Raw genomic sequence first — 23,712 nt, forward strand, 5'->3', positions numbered from 1 at the left:
CTTTGGCCTTGCTGGGTCAGAGGAACTAACCAAAGCTCCCCTTGCCTCGCCTCGCCTGCCTCACACGAGCAGAGCAGAGTGATTCAGAACAAAACTTCCTGTTTAACTGTCCCCAAAATAAATATGGCTTAACTGAAATCCCTACTTTTCATTCTTTCTATCTCTCTCGCTTTCTCTCTCTTTCTCTTCTTTATCTCTTTCACTCTCTGTCTCTCTTTCTCTCTCTCTTTCTCCCATTCGTAAGTTCAAATGCACATTTTTCTTACTGTACCTCTCTAGTGCTGGTTTCTGAAATAACACAGCCATAGGAGTTGGCAAGACAGCACAAACAGATGTGGGACCAATCTATCCATCTAGCTACTCCCTGCCTACCTGGCTGCCTGGCTGCAGGTTGGGTCACACGCTCTGCTTGCTCCTCTCCCAGAACATTCCAGCAGAGTGTTCCTGCTGAGAGCTGAGAGTCTGTAACGATAGTTCTGTCATCAGATCCTCAGGAGAGTACATCATTAAACTTGATCAGGACACAGCCACATAACAGCCCCGTTCAGAGGCCAGAGATCACTGATGCTGGTCAAAGACATACTGTAGCAAGTACCCAGTCTGTCAGTTACAGATAAGAATAGGCACGCTGAACGATCGTTAGTGAGAAATGTTCTCCTCTTGATCGTCCCCTTTTTCACATTCCCAACACAACTAAGTCTAATGGTTATATAAGTTCTATGTACTGTAAGCAGTCTTCAATATGGCAAAAATACTGTTGTCTCTTTACGCAAATACCTGTGACAAAGAATGTGACAGCTGTCAGTTTGTTCTATTACTACACAATTTTGGTCAGATATTTGTGCAGCATAAACCCACAATGGTCTTTAAAGATCAGTTAAACGTTAACTTGTCAAGCAACTGGTGCCTGGCTTTGAGCAACTCCAACTTAGGACCTTGATTGGTGTGTCTCAACACAACAGCCACTTGGGACTAAATCATTTCCTTAAACACTGAGTGAGCAAAGTCACCTTAAGCCAGCACTCCCAAGGTGTTGGAGGAAACACTGTTCAACAGATGGCTGAGTCAGCTTACCCGTCCCACCACAAGGAGTCGCTAGAGCACGATGAGCCAAGGAAAGCCTCCCCAGCCAACTGTGACACACTGTGGGATCGAACCCCAGGCTGTACTAGTGCCTCAGCATCACGATGCAATGCCTTAGATCGCTGCGCCACTCGGGAGGCTACCTCAAGCCTCCTTAACAGGTTACGATGCGACCAAGAAATACTGTTTTTTAAGCTAAAAATATCTCTAAAGGCTTGAAAGGTCAACATGCCTTTCCACTTTTATTGAAGATTGATTTTCTGTAGTAGGAGCAGGCGTGGACAGAGCGAGAGCATTATCAATCTCCTGTTGACCTTTCAGGAGACCTTTGTCTCTGTGTTAGAGAGTTTATTAAAGGCTGTTAGAGCAGAATGCATCATCAGCGGTCATTCGGCCAATCAGAATGCCCTATTAGAGGTCATTTAGCCTATCAGAACACACCATGAGAGCTCATTCAACCTATTAGAACACACCAGCTGTACAGATCAATCTATCAGAAAACACTGGCCGTATGGGTCCAACCTATCAGAGCACACCGACCGGGCATACAGATCCAACTAATCCCAACCCACCTTCAGAGGTCATCAGACCTATCACAACCCACCATCAGAGGTCATTAGACCTATCACAACCCACCTTCAGAGGTCATCAGACCTATCACAACCCACCATCAGAGGTCATCAGACCTATCACAACCCACCGTGAGAGGTCATCAGACCTATCCCAACCCACATTCAGAGGACATCTGACCTATCACAACCCACATTCAGAGGTCATCAGACCTATCACAACCCACATTCAGAGGTCATCAGACCTATCACAACCCACTGTGAGAGGTCATCAGACCTATCACAACCCACATTCAGAGGTCATCAGACCTATCATAACCCACATTCAGAGGTCATCAGACCTATCACAACCCACCGTGAGAGGTCATCAGACCTATCACAACCCACCTTGAGAGGTCATCAAACCTATCACAACCCACCTTCAGAGGTCATCAGACCTATCACAACCCACCTTCAGAGGTCATCAGACCTATCACAACCCACCTTCAGAGGTCATCAGACCTATCACAACCCACCTTCAGAGGTCATCAGACCTATCACAACCCACCAGGAGTGGAGATATACCGCACAGATTATTTTTGATTTATCTGTTCAATGAACTCAGGACAACATGCATACTTTACATTCCTGCCATATTATACATATGTGCAGAGATACTTTTTTTTACATCCGTCAGATTGGTTATCTTTTACAAGGACATAGCTGCTATTGTGTGCACCCGGAAGGCTTTGATCGTATTCGAGGCAGACTACATTGCATCGGATTGCGAAATCTTAGGGTTAGCTGATATGATAAAACACCTAGGACTTCTGAGGTCAGGCAGGTAACTGTAATGTAGTCCGCCTAGAACGCAGCCATTGTATATTCAAGCATCATGGTAATAGTACACTATACAGTGCATTCGGAAAGTATTCAGACCTATTCTCCTTTTCCACATTTTGTTATATTACAGCCATAATCTAAATTAGACTATATATGTTTTTCTCCTCATCAATCTACACACAATACCCCATAATGACAAAGCAAAAATGTTTTTTTAGCATTCTTTGCAAATGTATTTAAAAAAAACAACAGCAATACCAATAAGTATTCAGGCCCTTTGCTATGAGACTCAAAATTGAGCTCAGGTCCATCCTGTTTCCATTGATCATCCTTGAGATGTTTCTACAACTTGATTGGAGTCCACCTGTGGTAAACTAAATTGATTGGACATGATTTGGAAAGGCATACACCTGTCTATATAAGGCCCCACAGTTGACAGTGCATCCCAGAGCAAAAACCAAGCCATGAGGTCGAAGGAATTGTCCGTAGAGCTCCGAGACAGGATTGTGTCGAGGCACAGATCTGGCGAAGGGTAATAAAGCAGTTCTGCAGCATTAAATGTTCCCAAGAACACAGTGGCCTCCATCATTTTTAAATATAAGAAGTTGGAAACCTCCAAAACTCTTCTTAGAGCTGGCCACACGGCAAAATCATTCGCAAGGAGATTCCTGCAAAAATATTATTTGAAGGTTAAGGGCAACCTTCCAGAAGGGCAACCATCTTTGCAGCACTTCACCTATCAGGCCTTTATGGTAGAGTGGCCAGACGGAAGCTACTCCTCAGTAAAAGGCACGACAGCCTGCTTGGAGTTTGCCAAAAGGCACCTAAAGGATTCTTAGACCATGAGAAACAAGATTCTCTGGTCTGATGAAACCAAGATTGAACTATTTGGCCTGAATGCCAAGCGTCACGTCTGGAAGAAACCTGGCACCATCCCCACGGTGAAGCATGGTGGTAGCAGCATCATGCTGTGGGGATGTTTTCAGCGGCAGGGACTGGGAGACTAGTCAGGATCGAGGGAAAGATGAACAAAGCAAAGTAAAGAGAGATCCTTGATCAAAACCTGCTCCAGAGCACTTAGCACCTCAGACTGGGGCAAAGGTTCACCTTCCAGCAGGACAACATCTCTAAGCACACAGCCAAGACAACGCAGGAGTGGCTTCGGGACAAGTCTCTGAATGTCCTTGAGTGGCCCAGCCAGAGCCCGGACTTGAACCCGATCTAACATCTATGGAGAGACCTGAAAATAGCTGTAACGCTCCCCATCCAACCTGACAGAGCTTGAGAGGATATGCAGAGAAGAATGGGAGAAACTCCCCAAATACAGGTGTGCCAAGCTTGTAGCATAACACCCAAGAAGACTCGAGGATGTATTCGCTGCCAACGGTGCTTCAACAAAGTACTGAGTAAAGGGGCCGAATACTTCTGTAAATGTGATATTTCCGGGGGTTTTTATATACATTTGCAAAAATGTGTCATTATGGGGTATTGTTTGTAGATTGATGAGGGAAAAAACACTATTTAATCAATTTTAGAATAAGGCTGAAATCAAACAAAATATGGAAAAAGTCAAGTGGTCTGAACACTTTCCAAATGCACTCTATATACAAAAGTATACTGCTCAAAAAAATAAAGGGAACACTTAAACAACACATCCTAGATCTGAATGAAAGAAATAATCTTATTAAATACTTTTTTCTTTACATAGTTGAATGTGCTGACAAAATCACACAAAAAGAATCAATGGAAATCCAATTTATCAACCCATGGAGGTCTGGATTTGGAGTCACACTCAAAATGAAAGTGGAAAACCACACTACAGGCTGATCCAACTTTGATGTAATGTCCTTAAAACAAGTCAAAATGAGGCTCAGTAGTGTGTGTGGCCTCCACGTGCCTGTATGACCTCCCTACAACGCCTGGGCATGCTCCTGATGAGGTGGCGGATGGTCTCCTGAGGGATCTCCTCCCAGACCTGGACTAAAGCATCTGCCAACTCCTGGACAGTCTGTGGTGCAATGTGGCGTTGGTGGATGGAGCGAGACATGATGTCCCAGATGTGCTCAATTGGATTCAGGTCTGGGGAACGGGCGGGCCAGTCCATAGCATCAATGCCTTCCTCTTGCAGGAACTGCTGACATACTCCAGCCACATGAGGTCTAGCATTGTGTTGCATTAGAAGGAACCCAGGGCCAACCGCACCAGCATATGGTCTCACAAGGGGTCTGAGGATCTCATCTCGGTACCTAATGGCAGTCAGGCTACCTCTGGCGAGCACATGGAGGGCTGTGCGGCCCCCCAAAGAAATGCCACCCCACACCATGACTGACCCACCGCCAAACCGGTCACGCTGGAGGATGTTGCAGGCAGCCGAACGTTCTCCACAGCGTCTCCAGACTCTGTCACGTCTGTCACATGTGCTCAGTGTGAACCTGCTTTCATCTGTGAAGAGCACAGGGCGCCAGTGGTGAATTTGCCAATCTTGGTGTTCTCTGGCAAATGCCAAACGTCCTGCACGGTGTTGGGATGTAAGCACAACCCCCACCCTCATACCACCCTCATGGAGTCTGTTTCTGACCGTTTGAGCAGAGCAGACACATGCACATTTGTGGCCTGCTGGAGGTCATTTTGCAGGGCTCTGGCAGTGCTTCTCCTGCTCCTCCTTGCACAAAGGCGGAGGTAGCGGTCCTGCTGCTGGGTTGTTGCCCTCCTACGGCCTCCTCCACGTCTCCTGATGTACTGGCCTGTCTCCTGGTAGCGCCTCCATGCTCTGGACACTACGCTGACAGACACAGCAAACCTTCTTGCCACAGCTCGCATTGATGTGCCATCCTGGATGAGCTGCACTACCTGAGTCACTTGTGTGGGTTGTAGACTCTGTCTCATGCTACCACTAGAGTGAAAGCACCGCCAGCATTCAAATGTGACCAAAACATCAGCCAGGAAGCATAGGAACTGAGAAGTGGTCTGTGGTCCCCACCTGCAGAACCACTCCTTTATTGGGGGTGTCTTGCTAATTGCCTATAATTTCCACCTGTTGTCTATTCCATTTGCACAACAGCATGTGAAATTTATTGTCAATCAGTGTTGCTTCCTAAGTGGACAGTTTGATTTCACAGAAGTGTGATTGACTTGGAGTTACATTGTGTTGTTTAAGTGTTCCCTTTTTTTTTGGAGCAGTGTATATGGACACCCCTGAAAATGTGTGGATTCGGCTATTTCAGCCACAATTGATTGCTGACAGGTATATAAATCGAGCACACAGCCATGCAATCTCCATACACAAACAATGGCAGTATAATGGCCTTACTGAAGGGCACAGTGACTTTCAACGTGGCACCGTCATAGGATACCATCTTTCCAACAAGGCCCTGCTAGAGCTGCACCGGTCAACTGTAAGTGCTGTGGAAAGTGGTGGAAACGTCTAAAAGCAACAACGGCTCAGCCGCGAAGTGGTAGGCCACACAACCTCACAGAACGGGACAGCTGTAGCACATAGCGTGTAAAGATCTTTTGTCTTCAGTTGCAACACTCACTACCGAGTTACAAACTGCCTCTGGAAGCAATGTCAGCACAAGAACGGCTCGTCAGGAGCTTCATGAAATGGGTTTCCATGGCTGAGCAGCCGCACACAAGCCTAAGATAACCATGAGCAATGCCAAGCATCGGCCTGAGTGGAGTAAAACATATTTTCTGGAGTGATGAATCACGCTTTACCATATGTCAGTCCGATGGACGAATCAGAGTTTGGTGGATGCCAGGAGAACACTACCTGTCCCAATGCATAATGCCAACTGTAAAGTTTGGTGGAGGAGGAATTATGGTCTGAGGCTGTTTTTCATGGTTCGGGCTAGGCCCCTTAGTTTCAGTAAAGGGAAATCTTAACGCTACAGCATACAAAGACATTCTAGATGATTCTGTGCTTCCAACTTTGTGGCAACAGTTTGGGGAAAGCCCTTTCCTGTTTCAGCATAACAATGCCCCTGTGCACAAAGGGAGGTCCTTACAGAAATGTTTTGTCGAGATCTGTGTGGAAGAACTTGACTTGCCTGTACAGAGCCCTGACCTCAACCCCATTGACCACCTTTGGGATGAATTGGAACGCCGACTGCGAGCCAGGCTTAATCACACAACATCAGTGCCCGACCTCACTAATGCTATTGTGGCTGAATGGAAGCAAGTCCCCGCAGCAATATTCCAACATCTAGTGGAAAGCCTTCCCAGAAGAGTGGAGGCTGTTATAGCAGCAAAGGGGGGACCAACTCCATATTTATGCCCATGATTTTGGAATAAGATGTTTGACGAGCAGCTGTCCACATACATTTGGTCATATGGTGTATGATTTTCAGAAAAAGAGGAAATGGCATGATGACATAGGAGCCTCATCTTTCTCACCCTCATATTTGTCAGGGAGTTAAGGACTGCGTCCCAAATGACACTGCCTTCCCTATATAGTAACTTTTTTTTTACCAGAGCCCAATTAGCCCTGGTCAAAAGTAGTGCTCTATAAAGGGAATAGGGTGCCACTTGGGACGCAAAAACGATGTCTGCCTTCATTGCACAAAAAACAAAACCAGGCTCATTGGTATGCTGAGAAATATCAGTAATACCTGTGATGTTGTTGAGTATGATAATCCCAGTCTTTACTCATGGTAATCTCTCAGTCTGTGGTTACGGCAGCAAAAAGCCCAGTCTACACACACACCATGGATCTCCTGGGCCAACACAGAGAGCAGACACACACATAGACAGGACCCAGACCTCCAATGATAAAAACACCATCCACCAGCCATAACAAAACTGAACCAGCCAGACAGGACACAACAACTACACAAAGCCACAGTTAGTTACACGGTAAAGTCAGTGACAGAAAACACCACAGCTAAACAGTGACAGGCTATATGACAGGCAGGCCTTAAAACAGAACACATCACAACATCAGCTCCTCCATGTACTAAAGTTATACTCCATAGATCTTCACGGTGGAGAGGGAACCTGTGCTTTTCAAAGGGAGAGCCACCACAGCACAGCAGCAGTAGACTGAAGGTACACCTGCCACAACAAAACAACAAGGGCCATCGTCCCCGTTGCTAGGACTGTTGGTTGCCATAACAAGCCTATATTTTGGTGCTTTAATTGGCCATCTGCTGCCAGAGAACTGTAAACACACCGGCAGACACAAAGATACAGCCTGGGTATCCATGGGGGACTGCAGTCCTAGTTCCGCTACATTTGCATTCTGATAGGCCTATTAGAATCCTGTGTTTATTTGTTTGTTTTTTTGAATATCACAGAAGAGAACCTGTCACAGAAACACATCCGACTAAACAAACAGGACACCTCACTCAAAAAAGAAAAGGATGGAAAAAAGAGGCAGCAAAAGAGCAGATAAATATATGACAAAATTGTGTGGCGCCAGGGATTTCCGTGTTGTTATTCAAAGTGCAGTACTCTGTAAAATCATTTTAAATATGCTGGGGGAACAACAGAAAAAGATGAATCTAAAAACAAAGCATGGGAACATTACAAAGAAAGAGTGGCATTTGCTCACTGCATAATGACTCAGTGACAGAAATGTAATCAGTTTGGAGGCTGCTTACCACCCTCAAAAACAAAGCTGGGAATTGATAATTTAGCTTGATTTATGTCTGAGTATTTATGAATAACAACGAAGCACACAACAATTAGCTGAGTTAATTTCTGCTAATTTCTGCTAATAATAAATCCTATAAGCCTGGCAGAGACATATGGGATCTATACATAATATCCAGAAAATCACTACACAAAAGGTGCTGGCCCCACAGGAGAACCCTTTGAAGAAGGGTGCTACCTGGAACCAAAAAGAGTTCTACCTGGAACCAAAAAGTGTTCTACCTGGAACCAAAAAGAGTTCTACCTGGAACCAAAAAGGGTTGTCCTATGGGGACAACCGAAGAACCCTTTTGGAACCCTTTTTTCTAAGAGTGTATGAAAACTGTACAGTACGAGTCCGATCAGAATTCTAAGTACCCATTCACTTCGATCTAACACATCTAACAAAGTGTCCATCCAGGTGGTAGCTAACAGTAGACGACATGCACAAATAAGACCGCATGAAAAACACCTTGTGTACGTGTGGCTTGATACCTGAGACATGACCATGCATGCACTACTCTCCCCAGTCTTTTGAACAGCGTCATGCAAGCGAGAGAGAATGAGGTGTTGTGTCGGGATGTGTTCCCCTCTGGGAATAATGTTCCACCATTCATTTGAAAAGGTATCATCAGCAAAACAGCATTGATGATGGCTCACTGACACGTCACCTTGGCATACCAAGTGTTTTCATTAATTTCTAGGCACATTTTAACATAGCATATAGGCCATTTAGCGACGTTCAATAGTGATTGTATCTATTTCCAGATGGGTGGCCCCAGCAAGAATGGAATCCATGACTCTGCCGTTGCCAGCACCATGCTCTACCAACTGAGCCATACAGGACCAAGAAGACCACCATTAATATTTCATTGTAAACATTCATTGATATGCATCATACCTTCAATCTTCCTCAGAGCGGTTTGGCATGCGTCCTGGCTGGGGAACTCAAAGGGGTTGTTGCAGGTCCGTATGCTGTCACACTCACACTTCCCATCAATGATGTTGCAGCCCGTGATCAGGTTCTCGTTGCACGGCTCAAATCCCAACAACTGGTCGTCGTCCCAGTTTTCGTCTGATCAGGAAGAAAGGTACATTGAGGGCAATGTCAACGTAAAATGACATCAAATCAAGGACATCAACCTTTTGTTTTATTATCTATGTTTGCCAGCATACCTTATACTGTACATAATCCATGATCAAGTAAACAATATAACATTTCATAAATGTCTCAATTCAAGATTTGTTTTCATGATGCCTCCAACAATCATAACTGAACATTGTTACCAGTACTCACACTATACCCCAAGAATGTACTGCAAATAAGAAACTATAAAGGTCAGTTACTGTATTTTGTCAACTCCTCAGCTGAAATATTGATCATTATGGTGTATGACAGTGGAAACATCGCAAATGGCACCCTACCCTTACAGATGTAGGATCTTAATTTCATCACCCTGTTGCAGGAGAACTTTCCTGCAATTTAAAACATTTAAGACTTGTAGTGTATTTGAGGTATAAAAAGGCATCTGAAGTTTGTAATTTCCACTTTGAAATTTCAGACATTATTTTCCCTTATGAACAATGTATCAACCCCCTTAATTAGAATCCACATAATAATTCACAATCCCTGCTGCTGCAGGATTATTTTCCTGCTGTAGCAAACTGGCTCAAATGAAGATCCTACATCTGTATACAGTGCACTACATTTGACTTGAGTCATTTGAGTCATAACGGCCCTGGTCAAAAGTAGTGCACTATATACAGTACCAGTCAAAAGTTTGGACACACCCACTCATTCCAGGGGTTTTCTTTATTTTTACTATTTTATGAAATAACACACATGGAATCTTGTAGTAACCAAAAAAGTGTTAAACAAATCAAAATATATATTATATTTGAGATTCTTCAAAATAGCCACCCTTTGCCTTGATGACAGCTTTGCACACTCTTGGCATTCTCTCAACCAGCTTCATGAGGTAGTCACCTGGAATGCAATTGTTAAAAGTTAATTGTGGAATTTCTTTCCTTCTAAATGCGTTTGACCCAATCAGTTGTGTTGTGACAAGGTAGGGGTGGTATACAGAAGATAGCCCTATTTGGTAAAAGACCAAGTCCATATTATTGCAAGAACAGCTCAAATAAGTAAAGACAAATGACAGTCCATCATTACTTTAAGACATGAAGGTCAGTCAATACAGAACATTTTCAAGAACTTTGAAAGTTTCTTCAAGCGCAGTCACAAAAACCATCAAGGGCTATGATGAAACTGGCTCTCATGAGGACCGCCACAGGAAAGGAAGACGCAGAGTTACCTCTGCTGTAGACGATAAGTTCATTAGAGTTACCAGCCTCAGAAATTGCAGCCCAAATAAATACTTCACAGAGTTCAAGTAACAAGACACATCTCAACAACAACTGTTCAGAGGAGACTGCGTGAATCAGGCCTTCATGGTCGAATTGCTGGAAAGAAACCACTAGTAAAGGACACCAATAAGAAGAAAATACTTGTTTGGGCCAAGAAACACGACCAATGGAATCTGTCCTTTGGTCTGATGGGTCCAAATTTGAGATTTTTGGTTCCAACCCCCGTGTCTTTGTGAGACGGACAGTAGGTGAACGGATGATCTCCGCATGTGTGGTTCCCATCGTGAAGCATGGAGGAGGAGGTGTGATGGTGTTGGGGTGCTTTGCTGTTGACACTGTCAGTGATTTATTTAGAATTCAAGGCACACTTAACCAGCATGGCGTTTCACAGCATACTGCAGCGATATGCCATCCCATCTGGTTTGCGCTTAGTGGGACTATCATTTGTTTTTCAACAGGACAATGACCCAACACACCTCCAGGCAAAGGGTGGCTACTTTGAAGAATCTAAAATCTAAAACATATTTTGATTTGTTTAACACTTTTTTGGTTACAACATGATGTGGTATTTCATAGTTTAACATCTTCACTATTATTCTACAATGTAGAAAATAGTCAAAATAAATAAAAACCCTTGAATGAGGACAGTAGGTGTGTCCAACCTCTTGCCTGGTACTGCAGGTAATAGGATGCCATTTGGGACGCATGCAGGTGTACTGTTTGAAGCTAGCTAGCTCACCACATTATGAAGTTATATTTGCAGTGCAAACATGAGGTACATTTGAGATAGGGCAGTGCTTTTTCTCCAGCTCCCTTCTTATTAGTGTGTGTGTGTGTGTGTGTGTGTGTGTGTGTGTGTGTGTGTGTGTGTGTGTGTGTGTGTGTGTGTGTGTGTGTGTGTGTGTGTGTGTGTGTGTGTGTGTGTGTGTGTGTGTGTACACCCATCAGGAACCAAATAGATTAGAGTGTTTTGGACTTTTGTGAAGTGTTGGCATGTGTTGGCATACAGTATGTTTTTCACGTCCATCTTTGGGCATAAAAGTGACATTGAGAGTGTGTGGGGAAATGTTTGAGTGTGTGTGTATACAGTCGTGGCCAAAAGTTTTGAGAATGACACAAATATTAATTTTCAGAAACTCTGCTGCCTCAGTTTGTATTATGGCAATTTGCATATACTCCAGAATGTTATGAAGAGTGATCAGATGAATTGCAATTAATTGCAAAGTCCCTCTTTGCCATTCAAATGAACTGAATCCCCAAAAAACATTTCCACTGCATTTCAGCCCTGCCACAAAAGGTCCAGCTGACATCATGTCAGTGATTCTCTCGTTAACACAGGTGTGAGTGTTGACGAGGACAAGGCTGGAGATCACTCTGTCATGCTGATTGAGTTCGAATAACAGACTGGAAGCTTTAAAAGGAGGGTGGTGCTTAGAATCATTGTTCTTCCTCTGTCAACCATGGTTACCTGCAAGGAAACACATGCTGTCATCATTGCTTTGCACAAAAAGGGCTTCACAGGCAAGGATATTACTGCCAGTAAGATTGCACCTAAATCAACCATTTATCGGATCATCAAGAACTTCAAGGAGAGCGGTTCAATTGTAGTGAAGAAGGCTTCAGGGCGCCGAAGAAAGTCCAGCAAGCGCCTAGACCGTCTCCTAAAGTTGATTCAGCTGCGGGATCGGGGCACCACCAGTACAGAGCTTGCTCAGGAATGGCAGCAGGCAGGTGGGAGTGCATCTGCATGCACAGTGAGGCGAAGACTTTTGGAGGATGGCCTGGTGTCAAGAAGGGCAGCAAAGAAGCCACTTCTCTCCAGGAAAAACATCAGGGACAGACTGATATTCTGCAAAAGGTACAGGGATTGGACTGCTGAAGACGGGGGTAAAGTCATTTTCTCTGATGAATCCCCTTTCCGATTGTTTGGGGCATCTGGAAAAAAGCTTGTCCGGAGAAAACAAGGTGAGCGCTACCATCAGTCCTGTGTCATGCCAACAGTAAAGCATCTTGAGACCATTCATGTGTGGGGTTACTTCTCAGCCAAGTGAGTGGGTTCCCTCACAATTTTGCCTAAGGACACAGCCATGAATAAAGAATGGTACCAACACATCCTCCGAGAGCAACTTCTCCCAACCATCCAGGAACAGTTTGGTGACGAGCAATGCCTTTTCCAGCATGATGGAGCACCTTGCCATAAGGCAAAGGTGATAACTAAGTGAACAAAACATCAATATTTTGGGTCCATGGCCAGGAAACTCTTCAGACCTTAATCCCATTGAGAACTTGTGGTCAATCCTCAAAAGGCGGGTACGCAAACAAAAACCCACAAATTCTGACAAACTCCAAGCATTGATTGTGCAAGAATGGGCTGCCATCAGTCAGGATGTGACCCAGAAGTTAATTGACAGCATGCCATGGCGTATTGCAGAGGTCTTGAAAAAGAAGGGTCAACACTGCAAATATTGACTCTTCGCATCAACTTCATGTAATTGTCAATAAAAGCCTTTGACACTTATGAAATGCTTGTAATTATACTTCAGTATTCCATAGTAACATCTGACAAAAATATCTAAAGACACTGAAGCAGCAAACTTTGTGGAAATGAATATTTGTGTCATTCTCAAAACTTTTGGCCACGACTGTAGACAGACAGATACAGTAAAGTATGTGTATATTATTGTCGATAACTATGTGTCGGCTTTGCTGTGCCTTGCTTGACAATGTGATGTATAGGAAGCCCACTTCATCAAGTGCTTGTACAGCATGAGAACTTCAAGGCCACTGACTATAGTTATTGAAAAGAGCTCTGTGTTGTCTGTGAAATACATATGGTTCAAGGTCTGAGAACACAATGTACATGTGACTCATCACTATCTAAACATCTAGCACTAAAAATACAGCAGGAAGTACATTCCTTCATCACAACACTGCATGTGTACATAAAATATTTGGCCATGGATGCACAGGCGAGAATCAAAGAAAGGATTTGGTGCTTTTGCCTTATGTCTGTTATCATGATATATACTACTGTATTCTTTTTTAAATGGAAGATGTAGAATCATAACTTCTCTTCCAAAATTCTGTAATAATTCATGAGGGCATTGCCTAACTCAAACATTCTTGGAAACCTATTGACATCAGTGCATGATTTATGTGGAAATTTGAGTTATGAAGCATTGCACACATTCTGTATCTCAAATTAGAATTTGGCCTCATGAGAGTTGTACAAGTCGGCTGAAACACCAAACCCAACACCAAAGCAATGCTAAAAGAAAACTGTTGAAGTTACAGCCCCATAGCATCTGAAGTCCCTGTGATTTTGTATGAGGATAGCTCTGGTTCCCTGTGGTGGCACCTGATAGTTATTTTAGCAGGGGTCCCTGCCTGCATATAGGAGGAGGCAGCATTAGCTGGCATTGAAGGTACCTACACTGAACAAAAATATAAACTCAACATGCAACAATTTCAAAGATTGTACTGAGTTACAGTTCACATAAGGAAGTCAGTCAATTGAAATACATTCATTAGGCCCTAATCTATGGATTTCACATGACTGGGAATACAGATATGCATATGTTGGTCACAGATACCTTAAAAAAAATCATCTGAAAATCAGTCAGTATCTGGTGTGACTACCACTTGCCTCATGCGGCGCGACACATTTCCTTCGCATAGAGTTAATAAGGCTGTTGATTGTGGCCTGTGGAATGTTGTCCCACTCCTCTTCAATGGCTCTGCGAAGTTTCTGGATATTGGCAGGAACGGGAACACACTGTCGACACGTCGATCCAGAGCATCCCAAACATGCTCAATGGGTGACATGTCTGGTAAGTATATAGGCCATTTAAGAACTGGGACATTTTTGGGGCCGTGCATTATCATGGAACATGAGGTGATGGCGACGGTTGAATGACACGACAAGGGGCCTCAGGATCTCGTCACAGTATCTCTGTGCATTAAAATTGCAATCGATAAAATGCAATTGTGTTTGTTGTCCGTAGGTTATGCCTGCTCATACCATAACCCCACTGCCACCATTGGGCACTCTGTGCACAATGTTGACATCAGCAAACCGATTGCCCACAGGACACCATTCACGCTGTCTGCCAAAGGCCCACTACAGTTGAAACCGGGATTCATCCGTGAAGAGTACACTGCTCCAGCGAGCCAGTGGCCATCGAAGCTGAGCATTTGCCCACTGAAGTCGATTACGACGCCGAACTGCAGTCAGGTCAAGATCCTGGTGAGGACAACGAGCACGCAGATGAGCTTCCCTGAGACGGTTTCTTCTGTTGTGCAAACCCACAGTTTCATCAGCATTCCGGGTGGCTGGTCTCAGACGATCCCACAGGTGAAGAAGCCGGATGTTGGAAGTGGACTATGGTAGAGAGGCGGCTTATGGCCGCTTATGTAACAGCTCTGGTGGACATTCCTGCAGTCAACATGCCAATTCCATGCTCCTTCAAAACTGTTGCATTGTGTTATGTGACAAAACTGCACATTTTATTGTCCCCAGCACAACGTGCACATGTGTAATGATCATGCTGTTTAAAGATGCACTATGCAGAAATCCCTCTGTCATATTCTGGTTGCTAAAACTCAAATAGTTTGCCTAATTTTAGTTTATGTGACAAAATAAGATAGTACAATGATTCTCTACACTATACTATCTAAACCACTGTGAAATATATTTTCCATAACCAAAAATATTGTTGTTTCAGCTGTTTGAAACTGGTGTACAAAACCGAAAGTAAAACATGTAAAAACAAAACTGAAGAACGGGAATCACAGAGATCTAACGCTTCTTAGACTTGCTTTCAAGTAGAATGATAGATCTATAACTCACATTTCTAGGTGAAAGTTACATATTGCCACATTAATCAGCTTCTTGATATACCACACCTGTCAGGTGGCTAGATCATTTTGGCAATGGAGAAACGCTCACTAACAGGGATGTAAACAAATTTGAGCAAAACATTTTATAGAAATAAGCTTGTTGTGCATATGGCTAATTTCTGGGATGTTTTATTTCAGCTCATGAAACATGGGACCAACACTACATGTTGTGTTGATATTTTTGTTCAGTGTATTAATTACTCAAGAGGAAAGACATTTCAAACGCTTAAAGGCCCAATGCAGCCATCTTTATCTCAATTTCAAATCATTTCTGGGTAAAAAGTAAGTACCTTACTGTAATTGTTTTCAAATTAATTGTAAAAAATAAACAAAAATAGCTTCTTAGCAATGAGCAATTTCTCAAGCAAGAGTTTTGTTAGGACTGGTTCAGAGTGGTCTAAGTGGAAAACTAGCTCTTATTAGCAAAGAGGTTAAGAACTCTCTTTCTAATTGGTCTATCAACTAATTTACTGCCTGGTGATTTCACCAGGTAGGCCAAAACTCCATCCCACCTTAACAGGCTAAAATTGCAGGCGGTCTTTTCAAACAGCTCTTACACTAAAAGGGCATTACCATAATTTTTACAATTTCACAGTATTATTCCAACCTCATTGTGTGGAAATATATATAAAACACAGGAAAATCACATTTTTGACTGCACTGGGCAACACTTTTAAATGTACAGTATGTTGAGTAGGAGAGGGGAATTAAATAACTGTCTTTGTGAGACAAAATGATGCAACATTAAAGCAAAAATAAGAATGTTTTTTTGCCTTTAGGAAAATAATATGTAATTTTCATGGATTTAGCTACAGAAGCTGCTGTGCTCTTCCTGTCCTGAGGCTTTGTGTGTGATTCGCTCGCTTAGGTTTCTAACCTAACTTTTATATCTTCTTTAGTCCTGCCAGACAACCCTAACCCTTTCATCTCTACTTCTGGCCCTAAACGATATCCACTATCCAGGCTTGGAAGTTATATGGCAGTTTGTCCCTTGAGGACAGACTGCCAGTTGATGGCAGACCTGGGTTCAAATACTATTTGAAATTGTTCCAATACTTTTAGCATTTGCTCTAGTGTGCCTGGAGTGCCAGGTGGTTGCCATTTTGTGACTATTCTATTGGTTCCATTTATGCCAGGCAATCTCAATAAAACCCAGATAAAGTATTTGAAATTATTTTTAATAGTATTTGAACCCAAGTCTGTTCGAGGGACTTCAGGGACAAAGAGGAGGAACGTGATAAGGAGGAGGCAGTGGAGGAAAAGGTACACATTTCTGCTTGTCTTCACTCACCACAGACAATAATCTGTGTTTTCAACAAATTGAATCCAGCCTTCACTGGCCCTATTTGTGGGAGCATCAGAAATACACTGGGGCACAAAATCAGCCTTGGCGGCAGTCACATCCATCTTTGGGCAAAGGTGTTAAAGGGTTGTCTCCCCATTGAGTGTCGGGATCTTATTTGAGCTGGTGAGCATGTCATGGCCTGTGGCGTCATTCAATTAAATGTCTTCATTTCTCTCTAAGTGTTATCGCACAGTGTTATTCCCAAAATCACATTATAGTGATTGGAAAGTGGAAACAATATTTTATTGCATTGAAATCTACTCATAAATCAGTCAATTGAATGACTGGAGGGTGTAAGAGAAAAGGAGGCATCTGGGATTGATTTAGGTTGGGTGGTTCACGTCCCCTCTGCGCCTAAAGATGTAGGATCTTAATTTGATCACCCTGTTGCAGGAGAACTTTTCTGCAATGCAGGAAATTAAACGCTTGTAGTGTATTTGAGGTTTAAAAAGGCTTCTGAAGTTTGTAATTTCCACTTTGAAATATCAGACTTAACGTTCCCTTACAAAAATGTCCATTAATTATAATCCACATAATAATTCACATTTCCTGTTGCTGCAGGATTATCAATCTGAGATGGTGGAGTATTTGAGAGTGGTTTAATTTCCACAGCCCCATCCCTCATCTTACCAAACAAAGTAGCAGGGTCAGGCTATTAAAATGACAGATTGTGTCTTTGAGTTTTAGATGGATTTTTAGATGGATGGATGTCATTGCCAGTGGTTGAAAGACAGAACATTTGAGACATATAGAAAAGAGAAAAGCAGTTTAGTTCCACTATCAGTAGATGCCTGCAAATGTGAAGTGACACCTATGTTCTGAGCACAACACTAATGAGGAGAGTCATTGTTACAGTACATGCTCCAGGTGCACTCTGGGAACAGTAGTGTTTATCATGTGCTAATGATGTTTGACAAATCTTTATCACTGAAAATACTGAAATGTCAGTTTCAGTAATGGTGGTTATTGTCTTCCCTTTTTTAATAGGTATTGGTAGCACTATGGTGTACCATTTATGTGAAGTGCACCTTTAAACACGGTCAGAAAGTCCCAAGTGGATGCCTGTCTAACAGGAAGCCCTTGAGAATGGACCTCCGTGGAACTGCAGCTCATCTCATTCTGTAAATATCCAGCAGCAGAAATGGCTAACATCACTAAGTAAAAATGGAAACTATGCACGTCACCTTAGACGAGGGTGTGAGCTAAGCAAAAATATGATTATGATTCTTCCTCCCCAGCCCTCATGCTACTGTATAGCATGCATGTAGCTTGTATAGATAAGCTAGAGGGGAATGCTGAACAGCAACAGAACACACCAAAAATAAAGAACATTCTATCCTCTTGTTAGAATCTCTGTTGTATGGACTTCCTGTTTTTTTTGTCACTCAGAATTATGTAATGTTGTTTTTAACGCACTAAATTATTTGGCATAAGTCTGACAAGCAGGCAGCTTCACTAACGTTCAGATCTGCTTCTGCGAGCCAAGCGAAAACTTTCCATGCGTGAACTGTAAAAACAAGAGGAAGAGGATGTGTCCTAGTTCCTCTAAAGTTTTGAACCTTCTTCTTGACAGAAGACAGAAGGTTCAAGACATTTCTATGTAGAAAGAATCCAATTTCATTTGGCCATATTACCGTTTGAAAAACAAGGGAGCCAGCCAGAGCCAGCCATATTGCACGGCACACATTGAGTATTTGTTTTTCTAGCATTGTAACACGACTCTGGTCTTATCTCAGTGACATTTAATTTCACATCAACATTTGATCAACACCGCTGTTGGGCATCAATGGAGGGACTTTAATTTAGATTTGAAAAGCACTGATGCAATGAATCTTGTTTTGACCGCAGTCTAATTTTGATTAATAATCTTCAGATGAGTTCATAACCAAGATTACCTAGTAATTTTGCCATACAGCCTCATTCGGTTATGATCATTACTTAACCATTCCTATAATTGCACTCATTGTCATCTGGTGAATTTTGACTATTACTCCTTGAGAGCATGAACATTAATAAAATGACCACCAAGAGCCACTCAAACAATGTGACAATGGTGTACTGTGACACCATGGTGTGCGAGGAAGTCCATGCCTGGGATTCATGGCGTACTTTTTAAGAACAGTGTCACTTCAAAGTTATTCACAGCTATAGCTTTGCCATTTGGGGTCAGATGATGGCTTTGTGTTGAGTGACAGACACCTCAAGAAGACCCTATTGTGTAAGCCCGCTGAGGGTAGGGGTAGGTGGTGCTAGCAACGCCAGGGTCGTGGGTTCGATTCCCACTGGGGACACATACACTAAAATGTTATGCACTCATTATATTTCTTTGTATAAAAGTGTTTTCTAAATAGTATATTATGTTAGCATTACACAATTTGTAGCCTTTTATTTGCATAATGCCCCCTGGTAGACCTGGGAGCTATTCCTATGAGACAGACCATTCAGACTCTAAACAACTAGTGCACGTAATCAATTACTTCCAATATGGTTAAAATCAAGGATAAGGTAGAACCTATTTTTTACCTCAATTTCCTCTATAATCGGCCCAATTGAATAGGAAGCTCTCCTTCCTTCCTCCTCTTGTTCCTTTAAACATTCTGTGAATGATGTATAAAGTAATTCATTGAGACATACATACATACATACATACATACATACATACATACATACATACATACATACATACATACATACATACATACATACATACATACATACATACATACATACACACATACGCATGAGCGATTATTATTCCATCTACATACTTCAAAAACCTTGTAAACGACTGACTACAAACACTTGTGTCTGGTAGTGTGATACTGTTGAAAATCAGATAATAATTATCACTGCAGTTGTTTATCTCTCACATGGCTGTCAAACTATAAGACAGCAAAATGATGTCGAAATAGAAATGAAAGATTGGATGTCAGACAGTCAGTGTGTTGTAAAGGATGAGAGCCTTGAGGCGGTATTTGGCCTGAAACTTGGAGCTGCCTGCCTGCCTGAGCGGTAATGTAACTTCTGTGTCAGAGAGCTCCTGAGTGCAGCTAATGTCCCCTGAAACCCAGACCATCCAACAGCACTAACTGGGGAACTGGAACAGAGAAAATACACAGCATCCACAGCAGGGCCATCATCCCCACTGGGACGACCCTGAAGCCCCAGAGCCTTCAGTCTCCTGGTGCTCTTTGTTCCACGTTATCCCATTAGCCAGGCACCGTTCTGAGGATCTGATGGAGGTGAGCTTGGGGTAAGCCACTTATACCCAGTGTGATTGTCCGAAGTGAGAGTGATCAGTGAGAATTCCTGGCTCTGGCTGATATGACCTGTTGGTTTTGAAATGTGATCGGATTCATTTGAACACCTGCCCGGCACTGCCTGGATATAAGTTTAGGGGCTAAAAGGCATTCATTTCATCTGACCCTTTGTGTAAAGGGAGAAGCTCTCCGACGGTAACAGTATCTGACTGAAGTGCCTCTGAGGTATGGCGGAGCAGAGCTCCTTTTGCTACACCAACAAAGGCCCGCACTCTGCCTGCGTCGTTGTGACACTCATCATCATTCATCATGAGTCATTACAGCCAACATTAGCTGTCATGAGGCATGACCCATTGTGTGCTCTGCCTCTGTGACACTGTGAACAGCAGCAGGCAAGTCAGCGCATGGTGACTACTAGGGCTCTGATGAGCCAGGTGAATATAGGGTCTATGGGGGACAGCTAAGGGAACATTAGGGTTTGGAGGTGGGGGTGACTATAGCTCTAATATGTTGGGGAAAGGCCCTGTGGGGAACATCTAAGGTTGGAGGTGGGGAGTGTGCGTGCGGGTGGGGCGAAGGTCATGCTCTGTAGTGGTGGTGTAACTGGCGTTCCATGCTTTGATCTGGTTCAACTCTCCAGGAGACCTTTGCTGCTTTTTGTTCCACAGGCCTTGCATTAGACATTACCCGCCTGAGAGACTACTTACTGGCCAAACATTTCAGACTCTCATCAACATGTTTTCATTAATGGCCACCCCTGTTGAAACCCGACTCCTTGTGTGTCTCTCTGTGGCGTCCTCTAAGGCTCTGTTTGTGTCTACAGTAAGGCTGCATATAGGGCTAAATAATGTCAGGGGTTGTCTATCTCCATGCAGATATTGTCATATATTGGAAAAGCTTTCATATCTTTGAGCAGTACGCTATGAATCTCATTTGATTCATTTGGTTCAATTCAGTCTGAGTAGCCCTTTACACTAACAACCTGTATACGGGTTGAAAATGGCAGATTTGGTCACTGATAAGCACCTAAATTGGAATGTAGTGGCTGTACAGTTACATGCTATCCATGACGTTAGACCTCATGGTTTCCGCTTTACAGCTTTGTATGGGATTCAAATGACAGACGCTCAACGCGTGAGCACCAAGCGCAACATGCCCTCATCCCGCCTTCTAATTGGGCTATTTTTGCAAATGCTTTGTTGTCTGAAAGAGGGGAATGCTATAAATCAAGACGACTCGATGTGTTCTGAAAGATGAGACGCTGATGTCATACATGCAAACCACAAACCTGGTCCAAATGTGTACTTTACATTTCCATATTATAAAACTCATGTAATTTACAGTGTCAACGTTTATGATCACTATGTTTGATGTACAGTTACAAGAATGACATAGCTTCCTACCCTGGGTTGATCTGAACAAAAAAAGCCTCTTTGTCGTATTGTGAAGAAAATTTGCAACGGAACACGCACCTGAATGCCCTCATGAATCCATACTTAGCTTACCAAAATTACTATATGTTTCTCTGAAGTGACTTACCGTAAGATCATATTTTATAACTTAGCTAGTCATGTTGGCAGTAAAAGCTTTAAAATTATGCCCACCTGACCCAGATTGCGATTAAAGAGGATTCTCCGGTACTATTGCATACTTTTTAGCCAGTAGATCTGAAAGTAGTGCTCACGTGCCAAAAGTGGTCCTCGAAAATTGCGTACTAGGTCACATATGTACAGATATGTGCACCACGTCATTGCTCTTTTTATTTCTGCTGCGTGTTTGCTAGCTGTCACTCAAATGACAAGGGGCTGAAACTCGAATTGCTAGGGGGCTGGCCCACATGGGGAAAATGTAGGGGAAAATGGCGCCGCACAGGTTCCAGAAAACAGTCGCTTTCAAACTAGGGATTTAGTGGCTAGTTGAGGTAAGATAGTAATTCTGCCTAAAGATTACACATGTATGAACTACAAAATGACACATCCAGCACAAAAGCGGGAGGTTTAGAAAATACTTACTAGTCGACAAAGTTCCTGAGGATGTCTTTAATAATGGATAGTTTTTATATTGAGTAAACAAAAACAGTAATTGTGTGATGGTGGGGATGTAGGGCTGTGTTCCAAACGAACAAATACAAGTGTGCTTGCTTCAGTTCCTTAAAAACCTCTTAAGGATTAGCCCCTTTTTTTCAATTTTCCCCTAAAGTGACATACCCAAATCTAATTGCCTGTAGCTCAGGCCCTGAAGCAAGGATATGCATATTCTTGGTACCATTTGAAAGGAAACACTTTGAGGTTTATGGAAATGTGAAAGGAATGTAGTAGAATATAACATAATAGATCTGGTAAAACATAATACAAAGACAAAAAAACATTATTTTGTATTTTTTTGTACCATCATCTTTGAAATGCAAGAGAAAGGCCATAATGTATTATTCCAGCCCAGGTGGAATTTAGATTTTGGCCACTAGATGGCATCAGTGTGTGTGCAACGTTTTAGACTGATCTAATTAACCATTGCATTTCTGTTCAAAATGTTGTATCAAGACTGCACAAATGTGCCTAATTTATGCTTGTGCTTAGGAACTAAAAGCAGAGCTGCGAAGTCTGTTGGCGCCATCTTTGAAAACAATGAAAAGAAATGTCTTCGAAAAATAGAGGCCAGTTGGGAGGAGGCAAGATCAGGTGGGACCATTCTAGCCAATGAGAGGGCAAATACGCATGTGAACAACAGGCACAACGTAATAATTCATAAAAACTAAAATTACCTTTTTGGTTTTCAAAAAAGGTTAAGCATAATGTCAGTAGTGTGGTTAAGGTTAGGTTTAAAATCATATTTTAAGGAGATAAATTGTAGAAATAGGAGGGGTTTATTACTTTGTGGCTATGGTAACTCGTGACGACCAGATACAACTTCAATATAAAGTGTTTTTTTCTCAAAGTTGCCGGGATGTTTTGTGTCCTACTTATATCAGTACACTCGTAACAACCTAATCATTGCGAAACTTCTATTCGATCAAATAAGTCACACATAGCAAATTATCCATTCAATTAGATTTTTACCAAATTTGACACTCTCTCATTGACCTCCACACAAAACCTCCTTGCCAAAAAAACACCACCTGCTGGAGAAGACAGATTTTGGGCCCAGTTATTGCTCTCGCTTTGCAGAATCCTATTTTCTCTGCCTCAGCTGAGCGGCTTCCACAGGCAGGAGCACAACTGACCGCTCGGCCTGTCCGCCTGGATAGAATTTCGCCCCCGCCTAGGCTTCACTGAAAATGAATGGGTAACCCCGTCCACGGCACAGTCTGTCAGCGCCTTTAGAATGAGACATACTGTAACAGATATCACATGGACTTTAAAAGCATTCATTATATTAATCCGTTTTCCTCTCCACTGGGATTCTATCAGTTGAGACTGCTGAGGGGAGGACGGCCCATAATAATGGCTGGAATGGAGACAATGGAATGGTATTAAACACATGTAAACCACGTCTTTGATGTGGTTGATACCACTCCATTGACTCCATTCCAGACATTATTATGAGCCCTCCTTCCCTCAGCAGCCTCCAATGGATTCAATGGCTTCGGTTCAAACTTTGGTTTAAACTCATAAAAGACACACCCTCGTCCACTTACCCTCCTTATGCCCTTGGGGGAATCCCCATCACCATCTTGGAGGGCGGTTCAAATGATTAGCCAAGCAAGGTAAGCCCCTCAGCCCTCATTTCAGTCAAATTT

General features: G+C 42.8%; 1 protein-coding gene across 2 annotated transcripts in view; it reads right to left on the reverse strand.

Moving 5' to 3' along the window:
- LOC106601300 (cysteine-rich motor neuron 1 protein) overlaps positions 1-23,712 on the reverse strand; it is a 119,889-nt gene that overhangs the window by 93,140 nt on the left and 3,037 nt on the right. For both annotated transcript variants that reach the window (XM_014193406.2, XM_014193409.2), the window contains exon 2: positions 9,007-9,180. In XM_014193406.2, coding sequence (XP_014048881.1) covers positions 9,007-9,180 — 174 coding nt within the window. The remainder of the gene's footprint in view (positions 1-9,006; positions 9,181-23,712) is intronic.

This window comes from Salmo salar, chromosome ssa01 (assembly GCF_905237065.1).
Source record: "Salmo salar chromosome ssa01, Ssal_v3.1, whole genome shotgun sequence".
Taxonomy (NCBI): Eukaryota; Metazoa; Chordata; class Actinopteri; order Salmoniformes; family Salmonidae; genus Salmo; species Salmo salar.